At 35.3% G+C, this 27,472-nt stretch overlaps 2 protein-coding genes across 12 annotated transcripts in view; one reads left to right on the top strand and one right to left on the bottom strand.

The window, feature by feature from the left end:
- PUS10 (pseudouridine synthase 10) overlaps nt 1-4,831 on the top strand; it is a 68,629-nt gene extending 63,798 nt beyond the window's left edge. For all 9 annotated transcript variants that reach the window (XM_068564910.1, XM_068564909.1, XM_068564913.1 and 6 more), the window contains 2 exons: nt 1,149-1,248; nt 3,336-4,831. In XM_068564910.1, the coding sequence (XP_068421011.1) occupies nt 1,149-1,248; nt 3,336-3,374 (139 nt within the window). In that variant the 3' untranslated portion in view covers nt 3,375-4,831. The remainder of the gene's footprint in view (nt 1-1,148; nt 1,249-3,335) is intronic.
- A 3,375-nt stretch (nt 4,832-8,206) lies between these two features.
- Nucleotides 8,207-27,472, bottom strand: part of REL (REL proto-oncogene, NF-kB subunit) — a 40,135-nt gene continuing 20,869 nt past the window's right edge. For all 3 annotated transcript variants that reach the window (XM_068564985.1, XM_068564983.1, XM_068564986.1), the window contains 6 exons: nt 19,318-19,458; nt 18,070-18,174; nt 17,742-17,954; nt 17,095-17,163; nt 16,518-16,589; nt 8,207-15,414 (listed from right to left, as the gene is read on the bottom strand). In XM_068564985.1, the coding sequence (XP_068421086.1) occupies nt 14,624-15,414; nt 16,518-16,589; nt 17,095-17,163; nt 17,742-17,954; nt 18,070-18,174; nt 19,318-19,458 (1,391 nt within the window). In that variant the 3' untranslated portion in view covers nt 8,207-14,623. The remainder of the gene's footprint in view (nt 15,415-16,517; nt 16,590-17,094; nt 17,164-17,741; nt 17,955-18,069; nt 18,175-19,317; nt 19,459-27,472) is intronic.

Here is a 27,472-nt window from a genome sequence, read left to right as displayed (position 1 = left end):
AGGATCCCACATGCCGCAGAGCAACTAAGCCCGTGTGCCACAAGTACTGAGCCTGCGCATCTGGAGCCTGTGCTCTGCAACAAGAGAGGCCGCGATAACGAGAGGCCCGTGCACCGCGATGAAGAGTGGCCCCTGCTTGCCGCAACTAGAGAAAGCCCTCACACAGAAACGAAGACCCAACACAGCCAAAAATAAATAAATAAAAATTAAAAAAAAAAAGAAAGGAGGACATAATGTCAGCATATTATGGTGTCAACTTTTTATTTATCATCTGAGAATAAACTTTTTTATATTCAAATTATATTAATTTTTATACTAAGTGCTGCTTTATAGACACAACATAATGCTAAATGAGTGTTTACTGAATGCTGGCAAAAACACATCTTTCAGATAAAATACTGTTAAGATTATAGTAGAGTTCTGTGTAAGGAGTGTTAAGGTAATCTGAATAATTCTAGGATCAGTCATTGACTTTGAAATTTGAAATTTTGAAGATCTATGAGGAAAACACACACAAAAAAGAATTAGGTCTATTGCTAACCATGCAAGAGTTGCAGACAACTAAAATTTAGGTCCTTTGATGATCCTTCTGAAGGGCCTTCATCAAGTCTAAATTAACATGTTCATTTTCTCTCCCATCCTGTTGCTGTTGTCAGAGTCATGTTATAAGGAAAGACATCATTGAGGTCACTCTATGAGTGACCCTGTGAAAACCTACCATTTGGCAACCGCCTGCTGTCATTATTGAAAAATGATGACCAAATAGAATCTGTGGCAAAAAAGAAAATAGCTGAGGTTGTTTTTTTTTAAAGCGTTGAACTATAGTTAATTTAAAAAATCCATATTCAAACCGTGGCAGTTGGAGATGAGCCAAAAGAAAAGTCATGACTCTTGGGAAGTTTGATGTAAACATAGGCCTTAAGTCCCAGTGTTGGCTGCCAGGCTGGTAGGAACCAGTTTGCCATCCTTAGTTTATTTATTGCCATAGCTGTAATTTCTAAGACATACATCCCAAGTCACGGCTCAGAAATAAACTCCCTTTTATAACCTTTCTGCTTTTGTTTGTCATTTCCCCTTCAACCTGTCAAATCTCACCAAACAGTTGGTATTGCATGGCTATCTTCATTTTTTCCTTAAACAAAACCCAGCTACATTAAAGAGTTTGTACATGGAGACTTTGGAAGAACAAAGCCGAACATTTGCTCTCTGATGGATGTGACTGCAGACATTCTTGAGCTGGATGTTGAGGTAAACCATTTTATTGTGGAAATGCCTGTTTGTACACTGAATCAGCCAAGGTTATGCTTCTTTAGCATTAAGCCAAATAGTACTATTCACTTTAATAGGTATTTGAAAATGGTCAAAATCTCACAGTAGCATTGAATTGCAGGGAGGGACTATCTTCAGAATTTTTATTTTTTAAAAAACACAAGGTCTCCTTTATGATCCTTGCAAAGATATAGCTAATTTACTAACTGTGCTTTACATATGACATGAGATCTAAACCCTTAAACCAAGCAAGGAAACGAAGTTGTAAGTGCCCTTCATATATCCTTTGGACTCTCTTATAAAGAATTTAAGGCAGCCTACTCAGAAACATATATTCAGGACAGGGATAGAAAATGGGAGAGCCAATGGTTATAAATAAAAGCAGTTCTATAAGGGTTCTGTGATGTGGTATAAGAGAAATTCTCTGCTCTTATAGTCTGAATTGAAATCAGATTACATTCTTAAGTAATTAGAAGAATGGAATGAATGGATCTTTCAGACAATTCTCCATAAGCATTCTTCTCACTTGAGCATCAATAGGTATTGAGTCATGAGTTGTGCACTTTGGTAAATATCTGGTTAAGAACAGCTTCCCCACACCCCCCACAAAAAAAGGAATTTTTTCACTTGGGAATAATCTCAGTATAAATAAAAAGAAGTGGGTATAATTGCCTAGTATGAAAACAGCCATGGTAATCAAATGATCACTGGAACGTCATTGCTTTACCAGCACTTCTCTTGAGTGCTTTCAGATTAGATTTTATACACCTGCGGTACAACCAGTGATAGCATCTTCAAGGTTGCAGGGAGTCTTCTTAGTAAGACTGTCATTTTGAAGAAGACAACCTTCTCTTAAAGAAAATCCCAAATGCATTCATCTTCTTTGACCTTAATTCTTAGGACAGCTTAGGAGTGTCAAAGAGCCAAAGGCCAGGGTTTCTCAGCCCTGATTTTCCATTGCAATCACCTGTAGAACTTTTAAAACCCTACAGATATGCCTACCTTCCCCTGACCTCAACACATACAAGATTGTGATCAGTAATGTTTGGTTTTCAGGCTTGAGAAACCACCCATTAATTTATATATGGCTGTTTGTTTTATGGCTATATTCTGAAACAAAACCAAAGTATTTCTTGGCATCTGTAAAAGATACACACACACACATACATACACACACACAATACTTATTTGGGCTTTTCTAATAAAAATTTACAAATCTGGTAGTGACTCAGATTAATTTTAAAAATAATTTGTAGTAAATCATTTCAGGTTTTACACTTTAAGTCTCGAAAAACTACATGGGTATGGTTGGTTGTTCGTTTTTTGTATTTGTTTGTTTTAACTTCTAAATTAGGCCCTCTAGGGTAGTTAAGGCAAAGTGCAATTTCATACTTCTAATGCCCGGGACATGATTATTATGTGGAGACAAATAGTCTGCTACTGTAATTCCATTATGACTTAAAGATCAAGGTTTCGTTCTAGAAGTGCCAAACCAGGATGAGTAGAGATAGATAAATTCAATTTTAAAAGAAACAAAAATTCTGCTGAAGTGACATGCAAAGATCTCTAATCCTTTTCTAGTTACAGGTGATCTTTCATAACCATTTATTTCACATTTAGTTGCTAAGTTACAAACAAGGTTATAAGTATATAGATTACTTGAGTACTGTTAAATGCAAGATGGGAAAATGAAAACAGTCAGAAGACTAAAATTTGCTGAGACTTTTGAGGGAAAGTTGGTGTTGGCCCCTGCATTATTTGCTACTTTTCCCATAAATAACATTTGAAAAATTTAAACATAACTCTAGTCTTGTATTAACCAAAAGGTACAATTAATAACTGGCTGAGTAACCAAATACTCAGTGAATTCAGGAACAGACCTCAGGCCCAAGAATCCCAGGTCCTAGAATGGATTTTAGAGTGTTGAATCGTGATGTTCAATGGCTCTTTTCTTCCAATGCAGTTTCTTCTGTTGCATTATATTAAAACTACTAGATTTATACAGCATTACCAGCAAATGCTTACTAGAACAATAACGTTTTAATGACTTGTTTTCTTCTTTCTAGTCTGTAGATGTTGATTGGCCCCCTGCTCTGGATGACTAGCTTTCAATGGGACACAAAGAGTAGGGTTTTCCGGCAAAATGTGGACGTCCATTCAGCATACACTGTAAAATGGCTGTTTTTACTCACCATAACGGTGTCTTGGAAACCATTTGGATCATGTTGATCTATTTTTAAATTTGTTGTAACATCTCAGGATCTATGTACATGTATATTTTGTGTTGAATTGTTCTAAGGATGTCTCATGATTTTTCTCGTTCCTTCTCCAGCCCCCCACAAGCCAAACTATGAATAATGAAACCATTCATTCAGAGAGGTACACAAACAGGATACATTCTCTGAAAATCTGAGAAGCTGTGATTTCTTTCAGCAAAATTGCCCTCCACAGGATAGATAGCACTTTTAAAATCAGGTTTAAAAATTTTTAAATGATCTTGATAAAAGTTACATCTAGATTTATGCAGCACAGTATCCTTGTAATATTCTAAGATACCAAATGCAAATCTGACATCATTAATATTTTTCCCAGTAAGCTTCAAGCAAGCTATTACCAATAGAAGTGTGTTTTGGTACAATTTGTCACAAACCTTAATGACTCCAAGTTACTCTTTTGACAATCTAAAATTGTCAGTACATTTCCTGGGGGAGAGAATGTGAGACCTTAGGAATTGAGGCATACCATAATAAGAGACTTTCATAAATCTTTTAAATAAGGAGTCACAAGTGCCTTCAATGACTTCAATCCCAGGGATAAGATTTAGAAAAACTGACATTGCTAAACAAAGGTAAGCTGATATTATTCCAGAGTGCTTCAATGTATTATCCAATTTCAAACATCTTCATCAGGTAGATAGGGTATTATCATCTCCACTTTATGAATATGAAAACCAAAGAATAGAAGTGAACTGACTTATCTAAAATTGTTAGTTACTTCCATATCTAGGACTAGGACTTAAGTTTCCCAGTCTCCAGGGTCTTTTCTAATAAATCTTATTATTGAGCATCTGCTACATGAAGGAGGCACCCAAGAATGTCATTTTAATGGACATCATAACCATGAGAATTGACTTTTGGAATTTAGATACCAAATCAAGCTTACCAAAAAATTGCCCAAGTAAATTTCACGTGAGCTCATATGATTACCATTTGTTAATTAGTTAATCATTAGTTGGTACTACGAAGAGGAAAAACATTAAAGAAGCAAAGAAAATGGACAGATCATTAAGAGAAAAGTTTCAGAAAAGAGTCTCATTAAAATTTCAGATTTAAGTGCAATTTCCATCACCCTGATTTAACTTTCTGAGCTTATTTTGGAACACATGTGACTTGGATAGTATTGGATTATTCAATTTCCCATCTCTACATTAAACATGCTTCAGAGATACTAAGTTGTATCATTCACCTTAAGAATCAGGAAAACAGTTTAACTGACATGAAGAAATATCATATGTGAATAATAGCAAATAACTTTTTCATTATTTTCAATGCCGGTAAATGAGAAAGGGATAATAGAAATAAACTTGATAAAAAGGTAAGAACGTTTGTGTGAATGTTTCTCAGTTTTGGGGGAAACTTTGCTACAAAAGAGATTTAAATAATTTGGGAAATAGTCTTTTGCAGGTTTCTTTTTGGCTCAGCTTTGAATTCAGTGGATCTGCAAATGGAAGAATTAAGAATCTCCTTAGCAAACTTAAATTAGAAGACTTGTTTTTAAAATTTCTATTCCTGGGATTATACAAAATTTCAAGAGTAAGCATTAGCTGCAAATACTTATTCCAAATATCCATATGAGACATAGGTTGTTAAAATTTAATGTAGGTCTTTATTTAAGCAGAACAAAAGACACTAAGCCATGAAAGTACTACATAGTTTAACTTTTGCCTATATAAAAATATTTTTAAATTACTTTTGTGATCTTCTATAGCTTATTTAAAAAAAAAAAAAAAACACTTAAGAGAAAGGGCCCTTTTTACTTTTAGTATCTCTTTGTCCCAAATATAGTCCGTGGTTTAGTTTAGGAAAAACACCGAGTACCTGGAAAAGTGGGGAAAAAAAAAAAAAAAAATTTGGTGAAATGAAAAATTTCCCAAGTAAGATAACTGGTTTCATTTACAAGTTATATGAAATCAATTTAGAAGTTAAATTTCTATTTCCAAAGAGAAAAAGCATCTTACTTAGATAGATCTTTTGGGGCTTTATTCTTTGATTTTTAAGTCCATATGAGAATGAACTTTGATGTAAGCTTTCCTGAGTTGATATTTTAAAATGCTGCCCTTTATTATTATAGAGAAAATATATTTTATATTTTTCAATTCAGTTTTTTCATTTTGAAATAATTTCACTTGCAAGAAAAGTACAAAGAATGTTTTTCCCAGAAATGTATCACCCTGAATGCATTAGTGTGTAATTCCTACAAACAAGGACAAATTCCGACAAACAAGGACATTCTTCTACTTCCTCACAATGTAACTATCAAAATCAGATTAACACTATTACTATTATGTAATCCACAGGACCACCCCCCCTCAAATTTCACCAGTTGTCCAAAAATGCCCTTCATAGTCAAGGGATGATACTTTGTATTTAACTATGTCTCTTTAATCTTCACCAATCTGAAACAGTTTGTCTTTCCTTGACTTTCATTACTTTAACATTTTTGAGGATTTCAGGCCAGTTATTTTGCAGACTGTTCCGCATTTGGGCTTGCCTGATGTTTCCTTATAATTAGGTTCAGTTTGTACCTTTCTAGCAAGAATACCACAGAAGGGAGATTATCTTCTTGCATCTTCTCAGATGTCACAATTTTGATCACTGCAGTTAATGATGACTGGGCTTTGATCAGTTAACGGAGGTGGTGTGTGCCAATCTCCTTCACTTTTATAGTTACCCTTTTTTCCCTTTAATAAGTATCTTGTAGGGAGACCTTCAAACTTTCATTCACTAGTTTTAGCATTTATTGAAGATTTTCACCTGAATCTATTACCACAATGATTATCAAATGATTTTCTAATTCCACCATTCCTTTTGGCATTACACTGAAAGGTAGAGCTTTCCCTTCTTGTGGATTCATGGCTTCCTATTTTATTTGATGGTTTATAATTTGTTACGAACATTTATTTTGATTTCTAAGTGTTGACTTGGCCAGTGGGTGCCCCTTCAAGATGGCTCCTTTGTCCTTGTGACATGTCCCCATCATTCTTAGAGCATGTCCTTACTTTCTAATACAAAGACATTCCAGGCTCATCTTGTATTTCATCTGCACCCGCCCAGGAATGGGCAATTTCTCTAAGAAAAACTGGTTCCTTTTCATGGAAAATGATAGAAAAAAGATCTGGGCACTAGGTGTGCTCACTGCTCTTGTGGCATTGCTGCTACCAAGCCCTCTCATGGCATGCACGCATGCACACACCCCTGTATACTTATCTACATATATTGAAAATTATGAGTTTATACCAGTACTTCCGATTCCAACCTTCTTCTAGTTTTCCCCCTTTCCGTATCTGTAAGTCCTTTCTGACAGTGAGAAATCTGGGTCCATTAGCCTTAATATTTTCCTTAATAGATCATTCCCCCTCATAAGTAACCAGTCTCCTGTTGCTGCATCCTTATTTCAGATCACTGAGACTCCCCTCCCTACTACCCTCAAATGTTCCCAGGCTCCACACTGTAATCCCACAATGGGCCACCATCTTCGCCCCCTGTGGCAATAGGTAACTGTACCTTGCTCAGAATAAGCAAATGACTTTTGTCCTGAATTGTTCAGGAAGGGAGAGAGCCAGGCAGGAAATAAGTCAGGAAGGCAGAAAATGAAAATCTCTTTAAAAGGCATTTCAGTACTCTACAAAAATTATCATTTTAAAGGACAGTTACATATGTAAGTATATTCAGATACAGCATTCCATAAAAATGTCTAATGTTTCTAAGCAACCAAAACTGCCTTTCTCTTTAAGGAGGATGCTATAAATACAAGAAAATCTTGATAATTTTAAAGTCAAACAGCAACAAATTTTTGTAAGGGTTTTAGAATTTTTTCCATTTATTATATTATCAAGAAAAAAATCACTGTATACAAGATATTACAAAGGTAATAAAATATTCTGTACAAAAGACATTTTAAAAATGATTTCAACTTTTAAGTATCACACTTAACATTAAATAATTGAACACTACCTGAGAACTTTTAAAAATCGTTTTTTTTCAGTGCTCCCAAATTCATTACAGTCATTAAGAAGCATATACAAATACTCAGAACAGTTAAAAAAAAAAAAAGAACAGAGCCATTCTGCAGGGATCTGGATTCCTCATAGTCAACAGTATTTTTAAGTACATTCTTTTAAAATGGAAGTCATCTCCAAAAGGGTTCATCTGGTCTGAACCATGCATTTAAGAATACCCGTTACCCCAAAACTTTGTGTTTTCCTTTCCATCTCATCTTAAAGCTATCTGAACTGTGCACCAGCAACCAATATTTTTAGCTGATTACCCAATAAAATCAAGTGTGTCACCAACGAAGTCTCCTGAGACTGAATTCCACAAATGGGTCCCCAAACACTCCAACTTATTTTTCACTACATTTTATGCAGAGCTGTAATGTTCTGATTAAGGTTTAAGAAGAAAAATAAGCAAGATGAATGATACCTTTAACAAAGTTTATATTTTACTTATCTGCTGATATTCCTGAAAACTTGATTTACTGAAGCACCAACATTTTATACTAATTACTGTGTATTACTGTTCACACATAGGTATTTAATGAATTTTTGGTGATTCTTTAAATTTTTGAAGTCCAATAGTAAACTGAAACTGTAGAAATAAGAGATGTAAGAAAAAAGAGTATGATAAATGCTACTCCCTTTAAGTAGATAATTACTAGCAGGTACTTTTTTCTAAAGCCACAGACATTTAGAATAGAAAAAATATTTAGAAGAAATAATTCTTTAAAAATTGTATCTGTGTTTTATTAGTGAAAGTAGTGGTGACATGATTACTTTTGAGACTTTACTGATGTTAAGTTTGTACTTTAAACTCTGCTAAGATGTATTAGTTAAGATATTAATTTGACCAAGTCTTAGACAAACAAAGGCATAAAACTGGGTACAGACAACTCATACATTTATCTCTGATTCGCTACCCACTCCTGGGCTTATAATGTTAAATAGCATGAAATTTTCTATTACTTGTGATGCAAAAAGCACCCTAATTTTCCCCCTCTCATACTCAATCTCCAGAAACAAAACAGATCAGAAATCTTTACATGGCCACTTCATTAGCTATGATGAGACTCCTTCTTAGGAAGATAGTCATAATACTCCCAATTCATAGAATTTTGGCAAAGAAATTAAGAGTCATAGAATTTCAGAACCAGAAGTCACTAATTGACCTTATCTTCACTATACAATAGGAAATGTTCTGGAAAGAATATGGCCAAATGAAAGTCCTCCATATTTGGGCAATAGCTAGCCACTCTAAAGAGGAAGTCATTCCAGGGTTCTTACTAAAGAATCTAATCCATAGTGATCTGTCACTCTGTGAACGGGAAGGTGTGTTTGGATTAGGGATTATCAGGGCCACAGGATATATGCATATGTTGGTTTACTAACAATATTTGATTTGCACTATACAATTTACAGCGTTTCTTCTTATTCATTATTTTATTTAATACAACACACCTTATGAATTAAGTATGCTGGGAATTATCTGCATTTTATATCTGAAGAGACAGGCCCATAGAAAGTGTGATCTGCTAAATATTAAATGACTTCTAAGTGGCAGAGCTGAAGATTCAAACCCAGATGTTCTGACTAAAAATTACTTACTCTTTCCATTTCTCCATGCTATTTAACATCACACAGTAAGTTTTTAAATCCCTCAATAAATCAATTAATGATAGAAGAAATTATTTGGAGCTAATAGGCAGCCTGGACCACCAATTCTAAGTCTCTCTTAACATGGACAGTATAATTGGTTTTTCTGAAGCATTAGGTTAGAAATTGACAACCCAGCTGTTTTTGTTCACTAAGGTTTTGAGTAGGGAAGCCCAGTTACCAATGTAAAAGGCCATTAAGATAGTAGGTTCTGATGACAGAAATCAGAATAGTGGTTTTGAGGAGTAGGTAGATTGGCAAGGGGCATGAAGGAAACTTCTGGGGAGCTGGAAATGATTATTTACATATGTAAAAATTCATCAAGCTGCAAATTTAAAATTAGTCCACTTTATGCACTTTACTATATGTTATCCCTCCAAAGAAAAAGACTGACATCTTTGAGAGCAAGATTTTGCCTCATTCACCTCTATGTCATTTCTAGCCCCTAACATGGTGCTTTGCACATTAGACATTCAAAAATGTGACTGATCACATGAATACTGGAGTTTCTGTGCAAGGGTAAGGTGCTGAGGAAATGCACCAGAGGAGAACTGAGATTAAACCTGCCACATAGAGAGAGGAGGAGTAAGGTCAGAGATATGAAACAGTCCTAGTAACTGTAAAATTTCTACGCAATACAGTTGACACTACAGGAGGCACAGGGTAAAGTACGTCACAAGCCTGGTAATCTCGGCATCGCGGCTTTTCCTGCCAGATTAAATACCTTTCCCTTTAAAAACCAGATCCTTGTCCACATTTTTTATAATCACACCTATGTCAATTTCACCCTTCCCTCTCTATCAATACTACCATTTATTCAGCACCAACTGTGCCAGGCATTGCGCTAAGTGATGGAGTTCCAAAGGTGAACTAGAGAAACTTCATATAACTGTATAATTCAGTGAGAGGAGTTCTGCAGTAGGGTGGGTATGTGTAAAGCTGTGCCTCAGCTAGGATCAAACTTCACAGAGAAGCCCCATCTTGAAGGCTGCTCGCTGTGGAGGTAAAGAGCAGAGGCAGAGTGGACAACATGCGAAAGGCATGGAGGCCTAGTGGCCTGAGAGAGTCTTCAAGGAATGCTAACTATGCAATACAGTGTATGGAAGAAGGGGTATTATTTTTAACTGGGGCAATCTGGAAAAGATTCTTGTTAGGGAAAAAGAATGAAGGCCTAAACTAAGAAAGCAGCAGGAATGAAGAAAGGACAAATGCAAGAGATTTTTAGGAGGCAGACCCAAAAGGACTTGATAACTCTTTGAGTGTGAGGACGAGAAAGAATAAAATACGATTTTGAGGCTCCTATTAAATATCTTGGATGGTAGGGTAAATGGTAATGCCATTAACGAAAGTACAGAATGCAACAGGAGCAGCCAGTTTATAAAGACATTCAGGTATCGTAAGAGAAAGCTGAAGCTTTCTCCTGAGCACTGATGAGGTCACCCAGGGGAGAAAAGTAGCACCAACTGAGCGCTGGGGATGAGACTGGAAAGAAAGTCAACCTCAGGAGTATCTGAGGAGGGAGTGGTCAAGAGGATAGGTTATGGATAGGTCAAGCAGAGTGAGGACTGATACAAAGACACTAGATTTGACAAGGGAGGGTGTCTCTGGTCACTTTTCCCAGAATAGCATAAGAAAATAGTAGGAGATAAAAGAGAAAGACTGATAGGCTAAAGAATGACTGGGAAGTGAGGAAATGGAGGCTGAAAGCATTTCGTAAGTCTGGATGTGAAGGGAAGGAGCATGATAGTGGTAGGAAAGGTGTTTAGCCTTTCTCTTTTAGGCTAGAGAAAACATTTACCATGTTTATACAAGAAAAGCACTAAATGGTGATATGAGGATACAGAAACAAGATGGGAGAGAAGGAGGAGGGATCCAGTATACAAGTAGATTTTAGGAAGCAAGAGGTCATCTTTTCCTCAAAACTAAAAGTAGGGTGATAAAAGAACAGATGAAAGTATAAATACATTTAGAGAAAAAGAAGCAGGTTGCCAATTTTTTTAAATTATAAAATAAAATCTATGATCAGTAAATAGCACCTGAAAAATGAAAAATCCTTTGGAAATACTCTGAACACAAATGTAGCAGGACCTTGATTCAACTTACACAGAAAAAAACACCTGCAAAACAAGTCCGTTGTTTAATTTAAAGTATCCATTTAGGTAGCCTGTCAGTGTTTAAGCTGATAAGTGCTAGTTACTACAAAATTACAGGATTCTGTATTAAAAAAAAAAAAAGTTCACCATCTATAAGCTACTATCTGGAGATATCTTGGGTTCATATTTTGAACAGGAAAGAAATGCCTTCATGTTTTTTCTCCCTGGTAAGTTCTGCTAAAGTATGTTATATGCTTATGATTTTTAAAGTTATACAACAGAAGTATTTCTTTTTGAAATCATAATTTCTAAGAAATATTAATGATAGTTAGGTATCTTTAATCTTTTTCTTTTGCTTTCCAAACTATCCTGACCCCAAGTCTTACCTTGCTTTCCTTCTCATTTCCCAGTATCATTCAACTCAGAATTTTAATTTTTATGACATTCACACATTCCCCATTTTGATGAAATTGACTAGCTTTAATCGTTCCAGTAAATTTATGGTTTGGTTGGATACTACACATAAGTGAAAAGACACACTGTTTCTAGCTAGAAATATGCTCAACATTTACATAGATTCTAGCTGTAAAATAAACTAGGTCTTTATCTTTAGCAAGTTACTTAGCATCATGACAATTCCATCACAATTAAGATTACTGTCCAAATTCTACAGTCATTTTGCCACTGGGATTACTCTGCTTTCAAACAATTTGGGTCACCATTATTAGTCATCAACCTGAATGTACATGATTCTGATATACTAAACTCAATGTCACATGAAGCAGAACTATAAAAATCATAAACATCTAATAATTAAAGCTATTCTTTCTTTCAAAAACCGAAGTTCTATTAGTAGTACTTTGAATGTTCAATAAATATTTACTGAGTGCTTAACAGGAAGCAGACACTGTTCTACAAATGTGGGATTCAACAAAAACACAAAACTTTGCCCTCACGGAGCTTATATTCCAGTATAGGAAAACAAATATAAACAAACAGTAAAGTCAGATCATGATAAGTGCTATGGACAAATGTAAAGGAGGGGAGACATAGAGTGCCAATGTATATATAGTCATGGAAGGCCTTGATCAAATAACAGTTGAGTGAGACTGAAGGATGTAAGGCATGAGCTACACATACAGCTGAGTTTATTTCACAACTAGTTCCCTTGTTCTGGAGCACGGGCTCTAGGCACGCGGGCTCAGTAGTTGTGGCTCACGGGCTTATCTGCTCTGTGGCATGTGGGATCTTCCCGGACCAGGGCTCGAACCCATGTCCCCTGTGTTGGCAGGCGGATTCCTAACCACTGCACCACCAGGAAAGTACAAAGGGTCTAAGGCAGGAGTGTACTCAGTATTTCTGAAGAGGAGCACTGAGGCTAGAGTGCCTGGAGCTGAATGAGAAGGGGAAAATGGTAGTGAATGAGGGTAAGAGAGGGAGTGTGGGCCTGCTAATTTTAAGGATTTTGGTCTTTAAGTGAGATGGGGAGCCACTGGATGGTTTTGAGCAAGTGAATATGATTTGATTTCTTTTAAAAATAATCACTGTGGCTACTTCAGGGAGAACAGACGGCAGGAGCACAAGGATGTAAAGAGAGACTTTGGAGGCTATAATTCAATCTATGCAAGAGATGATGGTGGTCTGGAATAGGATGTTAATATCAGAGGTCAAAAGAGGTGGGCAGCTTAAGATATATCTTGAAGGTAGGGCCTACCAGATTTGCTGATGGATTGGATATGAGAGATAAAAGAAAGAAAAGAAGCAAAGATGACTCCATTGTTTTGGACCTGAGCAACTAGAAACATGGCATTGCCATTTATTGAGTTGAGGAAGACTGAAGGATAAGCAAGTTTGGGAGGGAAGATCAAGAACTCAGCTCTGGATGTGTTGAGTTTGAGCTTTAATTACATCTCTATGTAGAGATGTCAAATAAGCAGTTTTACAGACACACATAAGCTCCAAGTCTGGAGTTCAAGGGGTGGGTCTAAGCCAGGGGTAAAATTTGGGAGTTGACAGCATGAAATTGGATGAGATCACAGTGAGTTCGGACACATAACAAAGAGGAAAGGTCCAAGGAAACTTCTTCCTCTTAAAAACATGGATGCAAAGTTAAAATCATAAGCAATTTTAAAGGTATGGATCTAAATAGTTCAAAATGTAGAGAACTCCCATACCTTGAAAGCTTACTTCAACTGCCTGATGCCCAACTTAACATTTTGAAGAAATTTTGATTTACATGTAAATCTAAGAAACTCCAGAAAGCCTCAGAAAACCCCTTAGGGGTCACCTTGGCCCATTGGCCTCAAAAATAATAAGGAATTAATTTTTCCAATGACATAGCCATTACAGGTTTTACCTTAAATTTGCTTAAAAGCAAATATCAGTTAATTCATTTAACCAAGAATACCTTAATACATTATAAAAGAAGTATAAAAAGGTGTACCTGGAAAAACTGAAGACTTGCTCTAATGTTCTTCTCTGTCTGTCCTGGGAAAATGTGGCAGGATTCTCATGCCAGAATTCCCACCACACACAGTATCAGATCACATGTTTCAAAAGAAGAAACAGTAAAGCTCTTTTAAATTTCTATTTTGGAATTTTCCTTTTATGACTTTCCAACTTTGTATTCTACATACCCAAAGTTGGGTTTTTTTAGTGGAAAAATTGATTTTATTCAATATTTAACATGTCACAGATTCATCATACACTGGTTTACATAAATTTTCTTTGTATGTAGGATTCCACAATGCATCATAGCCTAGGAGTTCAGTCTGTGTGGATTTATCTACTTTTGAAGCAAAAGTCTTCTGTAAATGCTGGACTTTTTCTAACTCTTCCTGAAGTTGGGAAATGAGTTCATCCCTCTCTTTCAGCTGCAGCTTCAAGCACTGAGCACTCATCTCTTATATCCCAACAAATTCTCTGCCAGCAAAACAAGAAGCTCCCAAGACAAGACTGCCCGTTAGAGGAATCCCCTACATACCTAAAGTTATAATTACAGTTGACCCTTGAACAACACGGGGGTTGGGGTGCAGACACTCCGTGCAGTGAAAAATCTGTGTTTAAAACTGTACAGTCGGCCCTCTGTCTCCATGGATGTCTTCTGCATCCATGAATTCAACCAACCTCAAATCGTGTAGTACTGAACTACATAATTAGTGAAGAAAATCTGAGTATTAACTGGACCCGCCCGCACAGTTCAAACCCGTGTTGTTCAAGGGTCCACGATATACTGTAGTATAGTCTTAGAGAAATACATAATGTTGCATTTATAAAGGTAATATCAAAAGGGTTACCTTTAAAGGGATTTAATTCTTGAATTACCATTTATACCTTACAAGTTAACTTGAAAAAATTCAAATGCAAATGAGTCACTCAATTGTTCATTCTGCATAGTGCCAATACCTGAATACTGACTATTTTGAACAAAACTATGACTGTTTGGATTAGTACCGTTTGATGGTCCTGACTCATTTATCATACTGTTATCTGCACAATTAAAGTCAGATCCCTCAAATGCCTCTGATTGTGAAACAAAAGCAGTAGTACTAGAACTGGCGACTGCTGACATACTGGAAGAGGACATCTGATGGAGCTGTCTTAAGTCTCTTGGGTCTAACACTGAAGTACAGGCAGGATTTTCAAGATTCATGCTCACAAGTCTCGGATTATCAGTCTCCCTCATGCTGTCATTACTGGGCGTTATCATGTTCACAGGGCAATTAGGCAGCATGCTGGCATCAGAAATACCATATAAGTCAGTTGGTGACACGGATGATGCTTCCATTCTGCCTATGTCATTAGTATTGTTATAAATGCAAGCATTAGACACATTCAAATCACTCACAACAGACATTTCCAGGAATGGTGGGATAACTTGTGAATTAGAGGAAAGTGTCCCTGTTGAAAAACTACTCAGTGAATTTGTATTGACTGAACGTGAGGTGGCGTGGGCCACTGATGACCAGCTTGAAGAAGGCTGAGGTACCATTGGGGGTATGGCTGAAGCATGATGTGGCAATGCACTTGAGATGGACACAGATGAGGAATAGTAGGATTCTGCTTGACTTGAAACTGGCCCGGACGTTTCTGTCAAAACTGCACCATGAGAAAACAAGACTGGTTCTGTGGGGGAGGAAATGTATTTGTACAAAACAGAAATGAACAAAATTATAAAAAGCATTACTTCTAAATTAAAATTACATAAACACATAAAAAATTTTAAAGGAAACCGATGTAACACTTCAAATAGAAATGTTAAATAGCACTAAAAATTATCACATGAGTCCAAAATTGAATTCTTTAATACTAATTGTTTTACAAATACCTATAAAATAATTTTGGTAAGTTACTTTGGTATCGAAAATTTCACTCCAGTTAAATGTGGAAATCTAGCTTCTGAGGCCCTATAAAGATATTTTTGAAATGTGAAAGATAAATATCAGAATTTCAGTTAATGGGCCTCTAAATATTCAAAATCATTTCACATTCTCCTCTTTAGGAGAAAATGGAGGGATGGAGGAAACATTCATTAGGGATGACTTAAAAATCTACATAAATTTCCAAGCTATATTAAGATACTACTCACTCTAAGGTACTACAAAATTCCCAGTCAGAAAAAAATGAAGGAGTCTGTATTTATTTACATGTTATATGACTGCTGTACATATTAAACCAAGAAAAAGCTCTGATTTAAGAATGTAAAAAGAAAAAAAGACTTCTAATTAACCCTGGTTGAATGATCTAAACCAGAATTTGGCAACTTTTTTTTCCATAAAGGGCCAGACACTAAATATTTTAGACTTTGTGGGCCATACAGCCTCTGTTGGACTACTCAACTCTGCTGCTATAGTACAAGAAAAGCAGCCATAGACAATATGCAATCAAATGAGCTGTATTCCAGTAAAACTTTACAAATAAATAAATAAATAAAGATAGGCAACTGGCCAGATCTAAATCATTTCTTCCATGACACACTGTAATTAGTAAAATTACCACCATATGAATGAAATGTAATTTCTCAAACAATAAATCCCCAAAACATAATCATAGTTGCCAACAGGTCTTTCGGAAGCTGAGATCAATTCATTCAATATTCATAGCATAAAAAATATGTAGGAGTGGAATAAATCAGAGGCAGTTTTCATTCTTAAGAATGGAATTCCAATATACTGTGCAAAGCACTGGTCTCTCTAATCACAAGGAATACTCTATAGGGAATAAAATACCTTTTTTGATGAATCTTCCTTCTCCAGTTGATCCTAGGGGACTAGGTCTAGGTCTTTCAGGAAAATTAACTCCTATGATAAATTTTTTCCATTATTAAATATAATTTGAAAAACAACAGTACATCAGTTAAAATTTGAAAAACTGAATAAAGCAAAACAAAACAAAACAAATTTACTTAAATACAAATCAATCCAAAATGTTCAGGGACTTCCCTGGTGGAGCAGTGGTGAAGAATCCACCTGCCAAGGCAGGGGACACAGGTTCGAGCCCCGGTCCGGGAAGATCCCACATGCCGTGGAGCAAATAAGCCCATGAGCCACGACTACGGAGCCTGTGTTCTAGAGCCCGCGAGCCACAACTACTGAGCCTGCGTGCCACAACTACTGAAGCCCGTGCACCTAGAGGCCGTGCTCTGCAACAAGAGAAGCCACTGAAATGAGAAGCCCGCGCACTGCAATGAAGAGTAGCCCCCACTCGCCACAACTAGATAAAGCCCGCGCGCAGCAACGAAGACCGAATGCAGCCAAAAATAAATAGATAAATTTATTAAAAACAACAACAACAAAATATTCTTACCACAATCCTGCCACAGTTTCTGGAAAAGCAGAGTTGTTTTTTGTTTCTTTGCTTTATTGCCATATGTGTCTGGTTAGAAAAAAACCGAGAAAATGTGATTCATCATGGGATTATGCTTCCTCTCCTTTAATAAATATGCAGATGCTTTACTCCTACATAGAAAATGCTTTAAATAAATGTACATAAGATGGATTTATAAGTGTCACAAACTACATCCCAAGTCAGTAATAAAGGATCTTTTTCTTAGTAAAAAATAGTTTATAATATTCATCTTGTTTTCTTATAACACCTACAAGTCACCAATGTCAAGTAATGCAATAATGGCAGATAAGGACCAAATGGAGACCACTTTCTGAGTGGCAAGTATGCCATCTATCAAGAGGGCACAATAAGGACCAAAATAGAATCTCAAATGTAAAACAAATTTTGATAAACAGTTTAGATACTTTGAAATTATTCCCGATACCTTTCCTAAGGAAGAGATTCAAAGAGCACAAAGAACAGTCAAAAATCAACCAAAAACTTTCAGGAAAAGAAACATAAATTATGAATAAACACAACTGTATTCAAATGTATCTTACAAGAAAATGTTCTTAGCAGGACTAACTTCAAGAAATATATAAAACATTACCATGAAAAAGTCATACCTTTTTCGTCTGGCAGATATCTAAAATCCATAGATTCACTAACTTCCTGGTCAGAAGGTCTTCGCAACTGCATTTTTACTGTTACCGGTTCCGTTATAGCTTTGCAATATGGTGGAGTCTTGAAAACAATGGCTACTTGACGGTGTACATCAGCTTGTGAAAAGATACCTTTTGCTTCCCAATCGTTCAACACAAACCGAACTTCTATGTCATCTAGTGAATAGGAAAGCAAGTAACAATGGGAAAACAAAGTAAAATCTATCTATCAATCTAAAATATATTCTGAATTCAATGAAACAAACAAACAAAAAAACAACAAAAAAAATACCTTTCTGAACTTTGTCACAGAGTAGAAATATTTCATCTCCTCCTCTGACACTTCCACAGTTCTTGTTTACACGACAAATCCTTAATTCTGCAGTATTAGGAGCACCTAAATATAAAGGATATTTTTAATGGGCTGCTACCTTAGTAATATGTCTTATTCCTTTCTGATGGAGAATCTTAGGAAAACAACTTATAGGATAGATAAAAGCTTTAGTGTATAAATAAATTAAGGGCACTCAATACCTTAATCATCCACATCTGTCCCTTTCTTTTCTTAAGGGCATTACCCTGGTTTAGAGTGTTAATGACTTCATTTCTAGGCAATGACATGTCCTCTAATTAAATCTCCTTGCTTCTAAATTCTGATTCGTCCTGTCCATCATCAGATTAATCTTTTTAACTCATGACCATAACCCTGTGGCAATGCAGTTTTCATGCTTCCTATTATCTGGTCAACATTATTACAATAATTCCCTGGCATTCAAAGCTCTCCATGATGAGGATATTCTGATTTACCTTTATAGTTCTATGTCCCACTATCCTTCTACATGCAAAACTGGTATAGTCATACACCACTGGTGGGTGCATACATAAGAGTATACAAACACACAAATATTTGAGGGCAATTTCATAATCTTTTAACACTATAAATATCCATATCCTTTGATCTAGCATTTGCCAACATTTCTACTTCTACAAATTTATGCTAGAGACATTTGCACAAGATATGCACACGTGGGATATTTATTGCAGAACAATTTGCTAAAGCAAAAAGAAAAAAATTGAGAAGGAAACAAACCAAATGTCTTGTAATAGGGTAATGATTTACCTAAAATTTACCTAAAAATTATGATATAAGGAAATATGCAGCTACCGAAAAGAATAAGGTACCTGAAAGGTAAAGAGGTTCAAGATATGCTGCTAAGAGGAAAAAAAAAAAAGGTTAAAAAAAAAAAAAATCAATGATGATTTTTCAAAAAGTTGCCAAAAATATATTGTGTGAATGATGGTGATGATGATGAAACGAGGTATTTGTATATATATGAAGAAGAAACCGGTGAAATATCTTTGGAGGATGAGATGTATAGGAGGTTTACTCTCCTCATTATCTACTTCAGATAGATAACATCTACCCCGTAATGTTTGAATTTTTCCTATAATGAACATACTCTTTTTCTAATTACCAAAATACTTTAAAAAATCATTTTAAAGAGCTAAGGGTACAAATACAAGAAAATAAATTACTTACGGTTGTCATAAATTGGGTTAGAGACAATAGGAGGTAGAGCAGTTGTCAAATTACCATGTTCATCAGGGAGGAAAACTTGAAAACATAATCTCACCACATTGAGGTCGCAGTCTTCAATATCAAGCAGCTGTTGCTCAGGGACTGAAAAGTACATTTTTTTTTAAGAATACAGAATAGTCACACAGAACTAAAATCCTGCTAAGTCCTCCTCCCTGCCCAATATAGCCTATAACCTTTAGTAGCATCCAAATCTGTCCTAACAAAAATAGAATGGTACATAATCTCAAGACTGCCTTTTATCCTTTTCATCATATAGTCACTATCCAACATAATTTGTTAAGTTATGACCATGGTCAGGAAGTAACTACCCCAGTCATGTGAAATTTAGAGCAGAATCCAAAATTGACATAAATCAAATTTTTACAAAAATGGTTGCAGGTTATACACAATAGAGAATAGGCAGTCATTCATTAATTCAACAAATACGTATTTAGTCTAGTCATGTATTAAGGACTCTGTAAATTATCTCCAAAATCTATATAAGAATTACTCCATTTTACAGATGAGGAACTGATTTTAAAGAAATGAAATTGGGACTTCCCAGGTGGTGCAGTGGTTAAGAATCCGCCTGCCAATGCAGGAAACACAGGTTCGATCCCTGGTCCGGGGAGATCCCACATGCTGCGGAGCAACTAAGCCCATGCGCCACAACTACTGAGCCTGCGCTCTAGAGCCCGCGAGCCACAACTACTGAAGCCCGTGATCCTAGAGCCTGTGCTCCACAACAAGAGAAGCCACCGCAATGAGAAGCCCGTGCACCACAACGAAGAGTAGCCCCCGCTCACCGCAACTAGAGAAAGCCCTCATGCAGCAACGCAGCCAAAATAAATAAATTTATTAAAAAAATAATAATAAAAAATGAAATTACTTGTCCAACATTTCACAGCTAAGAAGTGGCACAGAAGAATTCAAACTCAGGCCATTGAATCCAGAGCCTATGCTCTTAAAAACTGAACTCTATTAGAAAATTTTAGATATGTTTTACATAAAAATGACATACACAGGAATACCTACAAAAACTTAGATCAATATTTTAGGGATTAAATACCAAGGAGATACTAGAGGAGGAAAGTCAGCTAGTTTCCATAAGAAATTTTATGTGCAAACTAGGTTTGCTTAAAAAAAAAAAAAAAAAGCTACAGCAGGAAAATTTTACAGTTCTGAAAAAAAAGTTTTTAAACATTCTTTATTACAGAATATAATATAATGACAGTTTGTTAAATTGCTATTTAAAAGAAATCCAGTTCCAAAGGAGAAATTACTGCCTTTTCAAAGATACTATAAGGTGTAGCAATCAACCATAACTAACATAGCCGTATTTTTAAAAAGCATGAAATACACATATTAAATTATACGAACATTTTTAGTTTTCAGAAAGTATTGAAATTTGAAATACTAAATTTGAAAACAGTTAAAACCCCAATTCTTTAGTCTTACAATTAGCAATAACTAATAAAAATGACAATGTACTTTTGACTGTTTTTATTTTAAACTACACTCAGTAGCTATCACAACATTAAAAATTATTCCATTATCAGCAATCTTAAGCCTAGCATTTCAAAGAGCCTACAAAAACATATTTGTACAACTAAAAGGTCAAATGTTATGATACAAACACCTGTACCACAGCAGCATACTCTACTGGCACAATTGGGTAGGCAATGAGAGATCTACCCCTTAAAAATAATTTTTTTATAGCATTATAAATTTAGAGTTGAAGACATTAATGTTTCCCAATTCCAAAGATGAGTAATCAATAAACACAAAAATAAATTGACAAGTTTAAAAACAAACCTATGTGAATGGATAAACTGTGACAGCTATACAATAAAAAAGAACTATGGATATATACACAAATATGTATGCATCTCGAAAACATGTGAGCAAAAGGAACTAGATATAAAATATATACCACATGATCCATTATATGAAAATTCTAGAAAAGATTAATTGATGGCAACAGAAAGCAAATTAATAGCTGACTGGAGCCAGAGATGGGAGAGGGAATTGACCGGGAAGTGGACAAGGAAATTTTTTAGTAATAGCGGTGGTAGTAGAAATATTCCTTATCTTGATTGTGGTGGTGTTACATATATCTGGGTGGATCCTACTGTATATAAATGAGACCTCAAGAAAAGTTTATTTAAAATCTTTTAAAATAGCACATGAAAGAAAAATAAACTCGTTAATAAACCAGGAATGGGAATGAAGATATATTTATTATAAATCACAATATCACAGAAACCCAGAGAGGTAAGTTCTGAATAAGAGGCCTCTTTTTTCCAGATATAGCTTGCCAATTTTGTAAGAGGTAGCTAAGAGGATGAGAAATCGAGTTGAACTCTCAATAGACTATAGGCAAAAAATAAAGGAGTTCAGGGTCTGCTAAGGATGGGGAATCTGATAAATGCCCAGTGCGTTGGTTGGGGCTCTGGAGGAGCTATACCCTAGGAGTAAGGGTGAACTGGATGCAGAGATACCAGACCTCACCTAAATCATTCACTGATTTTAGATGATCTGGGACTGCTAGTGTGACTAGCCACCCACCACAAGAAAGTCTTCTGAAGGGAGAAAACACCCTAGACCTAAACAACTTTGCATACAGGATGATTGGTATTCTATTTTAAATAAGCAGGCATAAGAAGAGACAAAGTAATTTTTTTTAAAGAAAAGAAAAACAACAGACTATAGAAACAGACCACAAAGGTTCCAAATAATGAAGTTTTCAGATACATGATTTAAAATAACTACACTTAATATATGTAAGGAGTTAAAGACAATATTGAGAGTTTAGTAGAGTACTTGAAACTATTGGAAAAGGAACCAAACAAAATTCTAGAACTGAAAAATACAGTAAACTGAAATTTTAAACATCATCAAATTTATCAACTGTTTTATAGAAAATATTTTGTGTCTTGTCTTTCTATATAAGCCAAGGACTAAAATCTATTTACCAATATTTTATACTAAGAGTTTTTGAAGTGTTGATTTACATTAGAGTCTTTAATCTATTTGAAAGCTGATTTTTATATATGGCAAGAGGTAGGGAATCTAACTTAAATAATCATTTTTTCCAGCTTTGCTTATCAAATATTTCCTCCCTTTCTCTTGATCTGACATGCCACCACTGTCATTTACTAAAGTTTCATATTTTCTTAAGTCTGTTTCTGGGCTCTCAATTTTACTCCACTGGTCAATTTGTCTATTGTTACCCCAATATTACTTAATTAGTATTTATTCATAATAAACCCTAATATCTGATAAGGTCAGTTTTTCATCGCTATTCCTCCTCTATAAATTATCCTCCTTTTCCTGTTCAGAATCATCTTATCACATTTAGTGAAAAATCTTGTTGGGAGTTGTTTGGAATTTCACTGAACCCGTATATCAATTTGGGAAAAAATGCAATGTTTATAATATTGATATTAAAGAACATGATATACCTCTCCATCTATTTAGGTGTTCTCTATTATCTCATAATAAAATTTTATAATTTTCTCTAAAGAAATCTTGATCATCATTTCTTAGAGCTGTTGCTAGGTATTTTATATTTTCTGACAATATTTTCTTTAATTATTTGCTGCTGATGTATAAAATGTAACTGACTTTTGTATGTTAATTTTACATGCATTCACCCTTTTAAACATTATATTAATAATCTGTATATCCTTTTGAGTTTTCACTGTAAATAATAGCTTCCAATAATTACAGTTTTATTTCTTCATTTTTGATCAGCTCTGTGCACTGGCTACAATCTCCAGTACAATGTGGAATAGAAGTGGCAAGAGTGCACATCCTTTTCTCATTCCTAACTTTAAAGTGAATGCTTCGGATGTTTCCTCCACTTAGATAATGCTTGCAGTAGGCTTTTAAATATATAGCACAATACAGAATGTCTTATTTTAAAAATTCTGGAATGTGAAAAATGATAGTTGCAAAATCTAGCAAAAGAAAGAATGAGACCAATCAAATTCTCTTAAATTTCTCTTAGTTTAAAATTTCCCTTTATACTTGATCAAAAAGATACATACAAGGTAACAATTATTCTCCTTAATCTATCTTTAGCAATAAATGTCACTCCTTAGTCCTAAGAGCAGTGTATATGCAATAAGAATTTCATTTTTATCAAAAAGATATGATCATGATTTATTTGTTTTCAAAGTAGGGGTTAAATTTTTTAAATCAATTATAACACCTACTAGCTCTAGAGATGTGACTTTTCTAAAATTTTAATTATTGCTAAATATTACTAAAATTTAAAAATTAACTGCAAAAATGTACAGTGTATAGATTAACAATTTTAAGAGCTATGTCTTATTTAAGGGAAAAAAAAACAAAGTTTAGTTATAATTCATTTAATTTCTGTTGCTTAAAATATATAGTTATAATGAAAGTTAACATTTAAGCGCTTGTGTGCCAGGCAAAAGGTAAATGGTCATAGCAGTCTATCATTAATTACTCATTCTTTCAACATATTTATTGGGCTTCTATTATGTGCTAAAACAAATGTTAGATAGAGATATGAAAAGACAGTGCCTGCCCTTAGTGAGATTAGTGTCTGGATGAGATGCATAAACTAAAATTACATAATGTAACATGAAAAGTGTTATAATGGGAGTATGTTCAAGGAGTACTGAAGGCATAAAAGAAGTGCCCCAAGTTCTGCACAGGGTAATAAAGAAGGCTTTCTAAAATGACTGCAATGAAGGATAATGAAGTACACAAGAGCTTTTTATTCTTCTTGCTGTTTAGGCTTTAAGTTTTAAGTGGTGAGGAAAGGCTCTTATTTTCTTGTATTAAACCAGACTTTAGAGACAAGAATCTGTTAGAGACTACCTGCCTTTTTAAACTGTATTCCCTTTCAGACTACCAAAATAAAATAATCCCCCCAAACTCAACTGCAAAACAGCCTTTGTGCTCTCACAACAACTCAATGTCCTCTGTACATGGAAAAAAAGTAAAGTGACTAATAAAACAGAATTGCAAATACTTTATTGTAAAAATCTTACGGATTTTAATCATTGAATATTAGAATTCCTTATATGTCATTAAATACATAACTAGAAAATGACAATTAAAAATTTTTTCCCTGCTTTTGCAGTAAGAGTCCCCTATGAAGTCTAACTGACATTTTTTTGGTGCCAGCTAAATGGACACTGTTAAAATTTGATACTGGAGCCCTTAAACAAATTCCTCACACAATTTCGACTTCAGCGCATATTAGATAATTTGAACAGGTATTTTACATGAAGCCTCAAGTTTAATACTACTTGACTGTTACATGTCCCTATCTGCAAGAGACAGTTCCTGTTTTAAAGAACTAATGGCAAGAAAGATAAGGACTCGCCTTAAAACATCCTAGATACATGCAAAGTAAAAATAATTTTTAATAGTCTTTGTATTTTCACACATTTGATCTTTAGGGAACAGACTGTCATAATGAGATAGTCCATAGACCAGAATTTGTAGACCCTATTCTGCTAAACGTTTCCAATTCCATTGTTTCTATATATCATAAAGATATAACACAAAGTCGACTAGTATCTTGTTATCTTTACCAGTAGAATTTTCCTGTGTTAAGTGATACATCTATAAAAAAGTGTCAGTTCAGCTCTGACAAATTCCTACGTAAGTCGTAGAATTTACCAGTATATCCTGAAGATAGCATAGAATAAACAACCAAGAAAGGTCTATAGCTGAGTTCAGACTATTTTAATTAGTTTTTAGGGTTTTGAGTTTTTTCAGGGGGATTAGATATTATATGTTTTGCTTAATATTAGAAATGCATATTTTAGGTTTTTATTTCAATATTCTAGGAAAACAATAAAACACAGAATAATTATTTCTATTATGAAAATCATTTCAGAATAGAGAACGAGGGACTTCCCTGGTGGCACAGTGGTTAAGAATCCGCCTGCCAATGCAGGGGACATGGGTTCAAGCCCCGGTCCGGGAAGATCCCACATGCCGCGGAGCAACTAAGCCCGTGAGCCACAACTACTGAGCCTGTGCTCTAGAGCCCGTGAGCCACAACTACTGAGCCTGCATGCCGCAACTACTGAAGCCCACGCGCCTAGAGCCTGTGCTCCACAGCGAGAGAAGCCACCACAATGAGAAGCCCACGCACCGCAACGAAGAGTAGCCCCCGCCCGCCGCAACTAGAGAAAGCCTGCGCGCAGCAACGAAGACCCAACACGGCCTAAGTAAATAAATAAAAAAATAAATTAAAAAAAAAAAAAAAAAAAGAATAGAGAACAAGGCCTACTCTAACCATTCTGCTTAAATTTATAACCCATCCCCCTAACTACAGGTTCCTGGCTCCTTACACTGCTGGTTTTTTCCCTTAGCACTTTTAGTTGTCTAATAAATTATATACCTGTTTAGTAAAGTTGATTGTTAACTGTTGGTCTCTCTCCACTAGAATATACCTTATTCAAAGGGAGGAATTTCTGTCTGTTCTGTTCACTGACTTAATCTGAGCACCTAAAACAACCTAGGACCATAAGGATTACATAAGGTAAAAATCTGTCAAAGGAATGAATGCATAAGTAGTTAAGTTGGGTAACCTACTGTATACAGGTAGGAAACACATTACCTGAAGGTACTTAGCTGTGAAGATAGATATCTAATATAACAGTAATACAAATACATTGTTTAGGTGCCAAAGTGAAATACAAATAAGTTCCATCAGAGACTCTGTCCACAATAAGCATGAAATTAATCTGCTTCAATTAAATGACCTAATAGTTGTCACAAAGCTTTCCATGATCAATTGCTGAGTGAATGGCATAATTAAGAGGATATGACTTCAGTTCTTCAGAGAGAACTGAAAAGGCTTTCAGGGCATTTCAGGTAAGGAAAGCAAGTTGAATATTTTTGGTAGACAAGTACAAACAAGGCATGTTCATTCATTTGTTCATTTATTCTGTCAACAAATTTTAATTAAGCCTCTTCCACGTATCTGACACTGGTCTAGGTGCCAGAGATGCACAGAAGAGAGTCCCTACCTTTCAGAGTCTCACGATTTAGTGAGGGAGAAACATGTAAATAAATTTATAGCAAACCATATTAGAATATGTACAGCACTTTGGGAAAACAGAATACTTTGCTCTGAGAAGGTCACAGAAAGCTTGAAAGAAGTGTCCCTTAAACTTGAGGGATGAGCAGAAAGAATTCACCATTGTAGATTAAGGCATTTCATGCTAGGAACTTGCACGTATAAGAACACGTAGCAAGAAAAAATATGGCTCTTCTAACATGACAAGTAATTCAGAATGGCCAAAAGTTCAGATGGCATGTGTGCACTCAGTGCTAGGGGAAGGACGGACAGGAAGTTGAGGCAGAGGATGACAGCTAGAAATGACGCTGGAATGGAAAACGGATCAGATTATGAAGGGCTTTAAATGTCATGCTTGAGAAACTGAATCTAGCAAGTATATCAGAGTTTCTCAAAGTGTGGTCCATGGATCACTTGCATTAGAATCATCTAGGGCAGAGATTTTCAAATTGTAGTTTGAGACCCAATGATCATAAAATTAATTTAGTGGGTTCATTAAGCATCGTCTTAAAAAAAAAGAAAAAGAAATGGAATTGAATAGAATAGAAAGCATACTGCATGTACTAAGAGTTTAGGACCCATTGGTCATAAAATTAACTTACTGTGTTGGACATGCATTTTCTTTAAAAAAAAAAATCAAATGGAAAGGAATGGATTAGAGAGTATATTGCATGTAGTAAGAATATTGTTTTTTATCTATGTGTGTACGTGTGCATGTGTATGTATTGAGTAGAGAAATAAAATCTATTCCCTACTGTGAGCTGCAGTTAAGAAACATGGATCTAGAGGCTTCTTAAAATGCAGAGCCCAAGGCCCCACATTAGACCTATCAAATTAGGGAAAATGTGGCCTGGATTCTACATTTTTAGCAAGTACTAAGGGATTCCTATGCACATTCAGATTGAGAGTCACTGGTGAAGGTGATGTGGAGTCACTGAAGGATAATAAGCAGAGTTTTGAAATGATTCATATTGGTTTCAGAAGAATCTTTTTGGATGTAGAGTGTATAAACTGCCTGGAGGGTGATCTAGAATAGAG

This window comes from Eschrichtius robustus, chromosome 15 (assembly GCF_028021215.1).
Source record: "Eschrichtius robustus isolate mEscRob2 chromosome 15, mEscRob2.pri, whole genome shotgun sequence".
In the NCBI taxonomy this organism is placed as follows: Eukaryota; Metazoa; Chordata; class Mammalia; order Artiodactyla; family Eschrichtiidae; genus Eschrichtius; species Eschrichtius robustus.
This window is presented reverse-complemented; position numbering and strand designations above follow the sequence as displayed.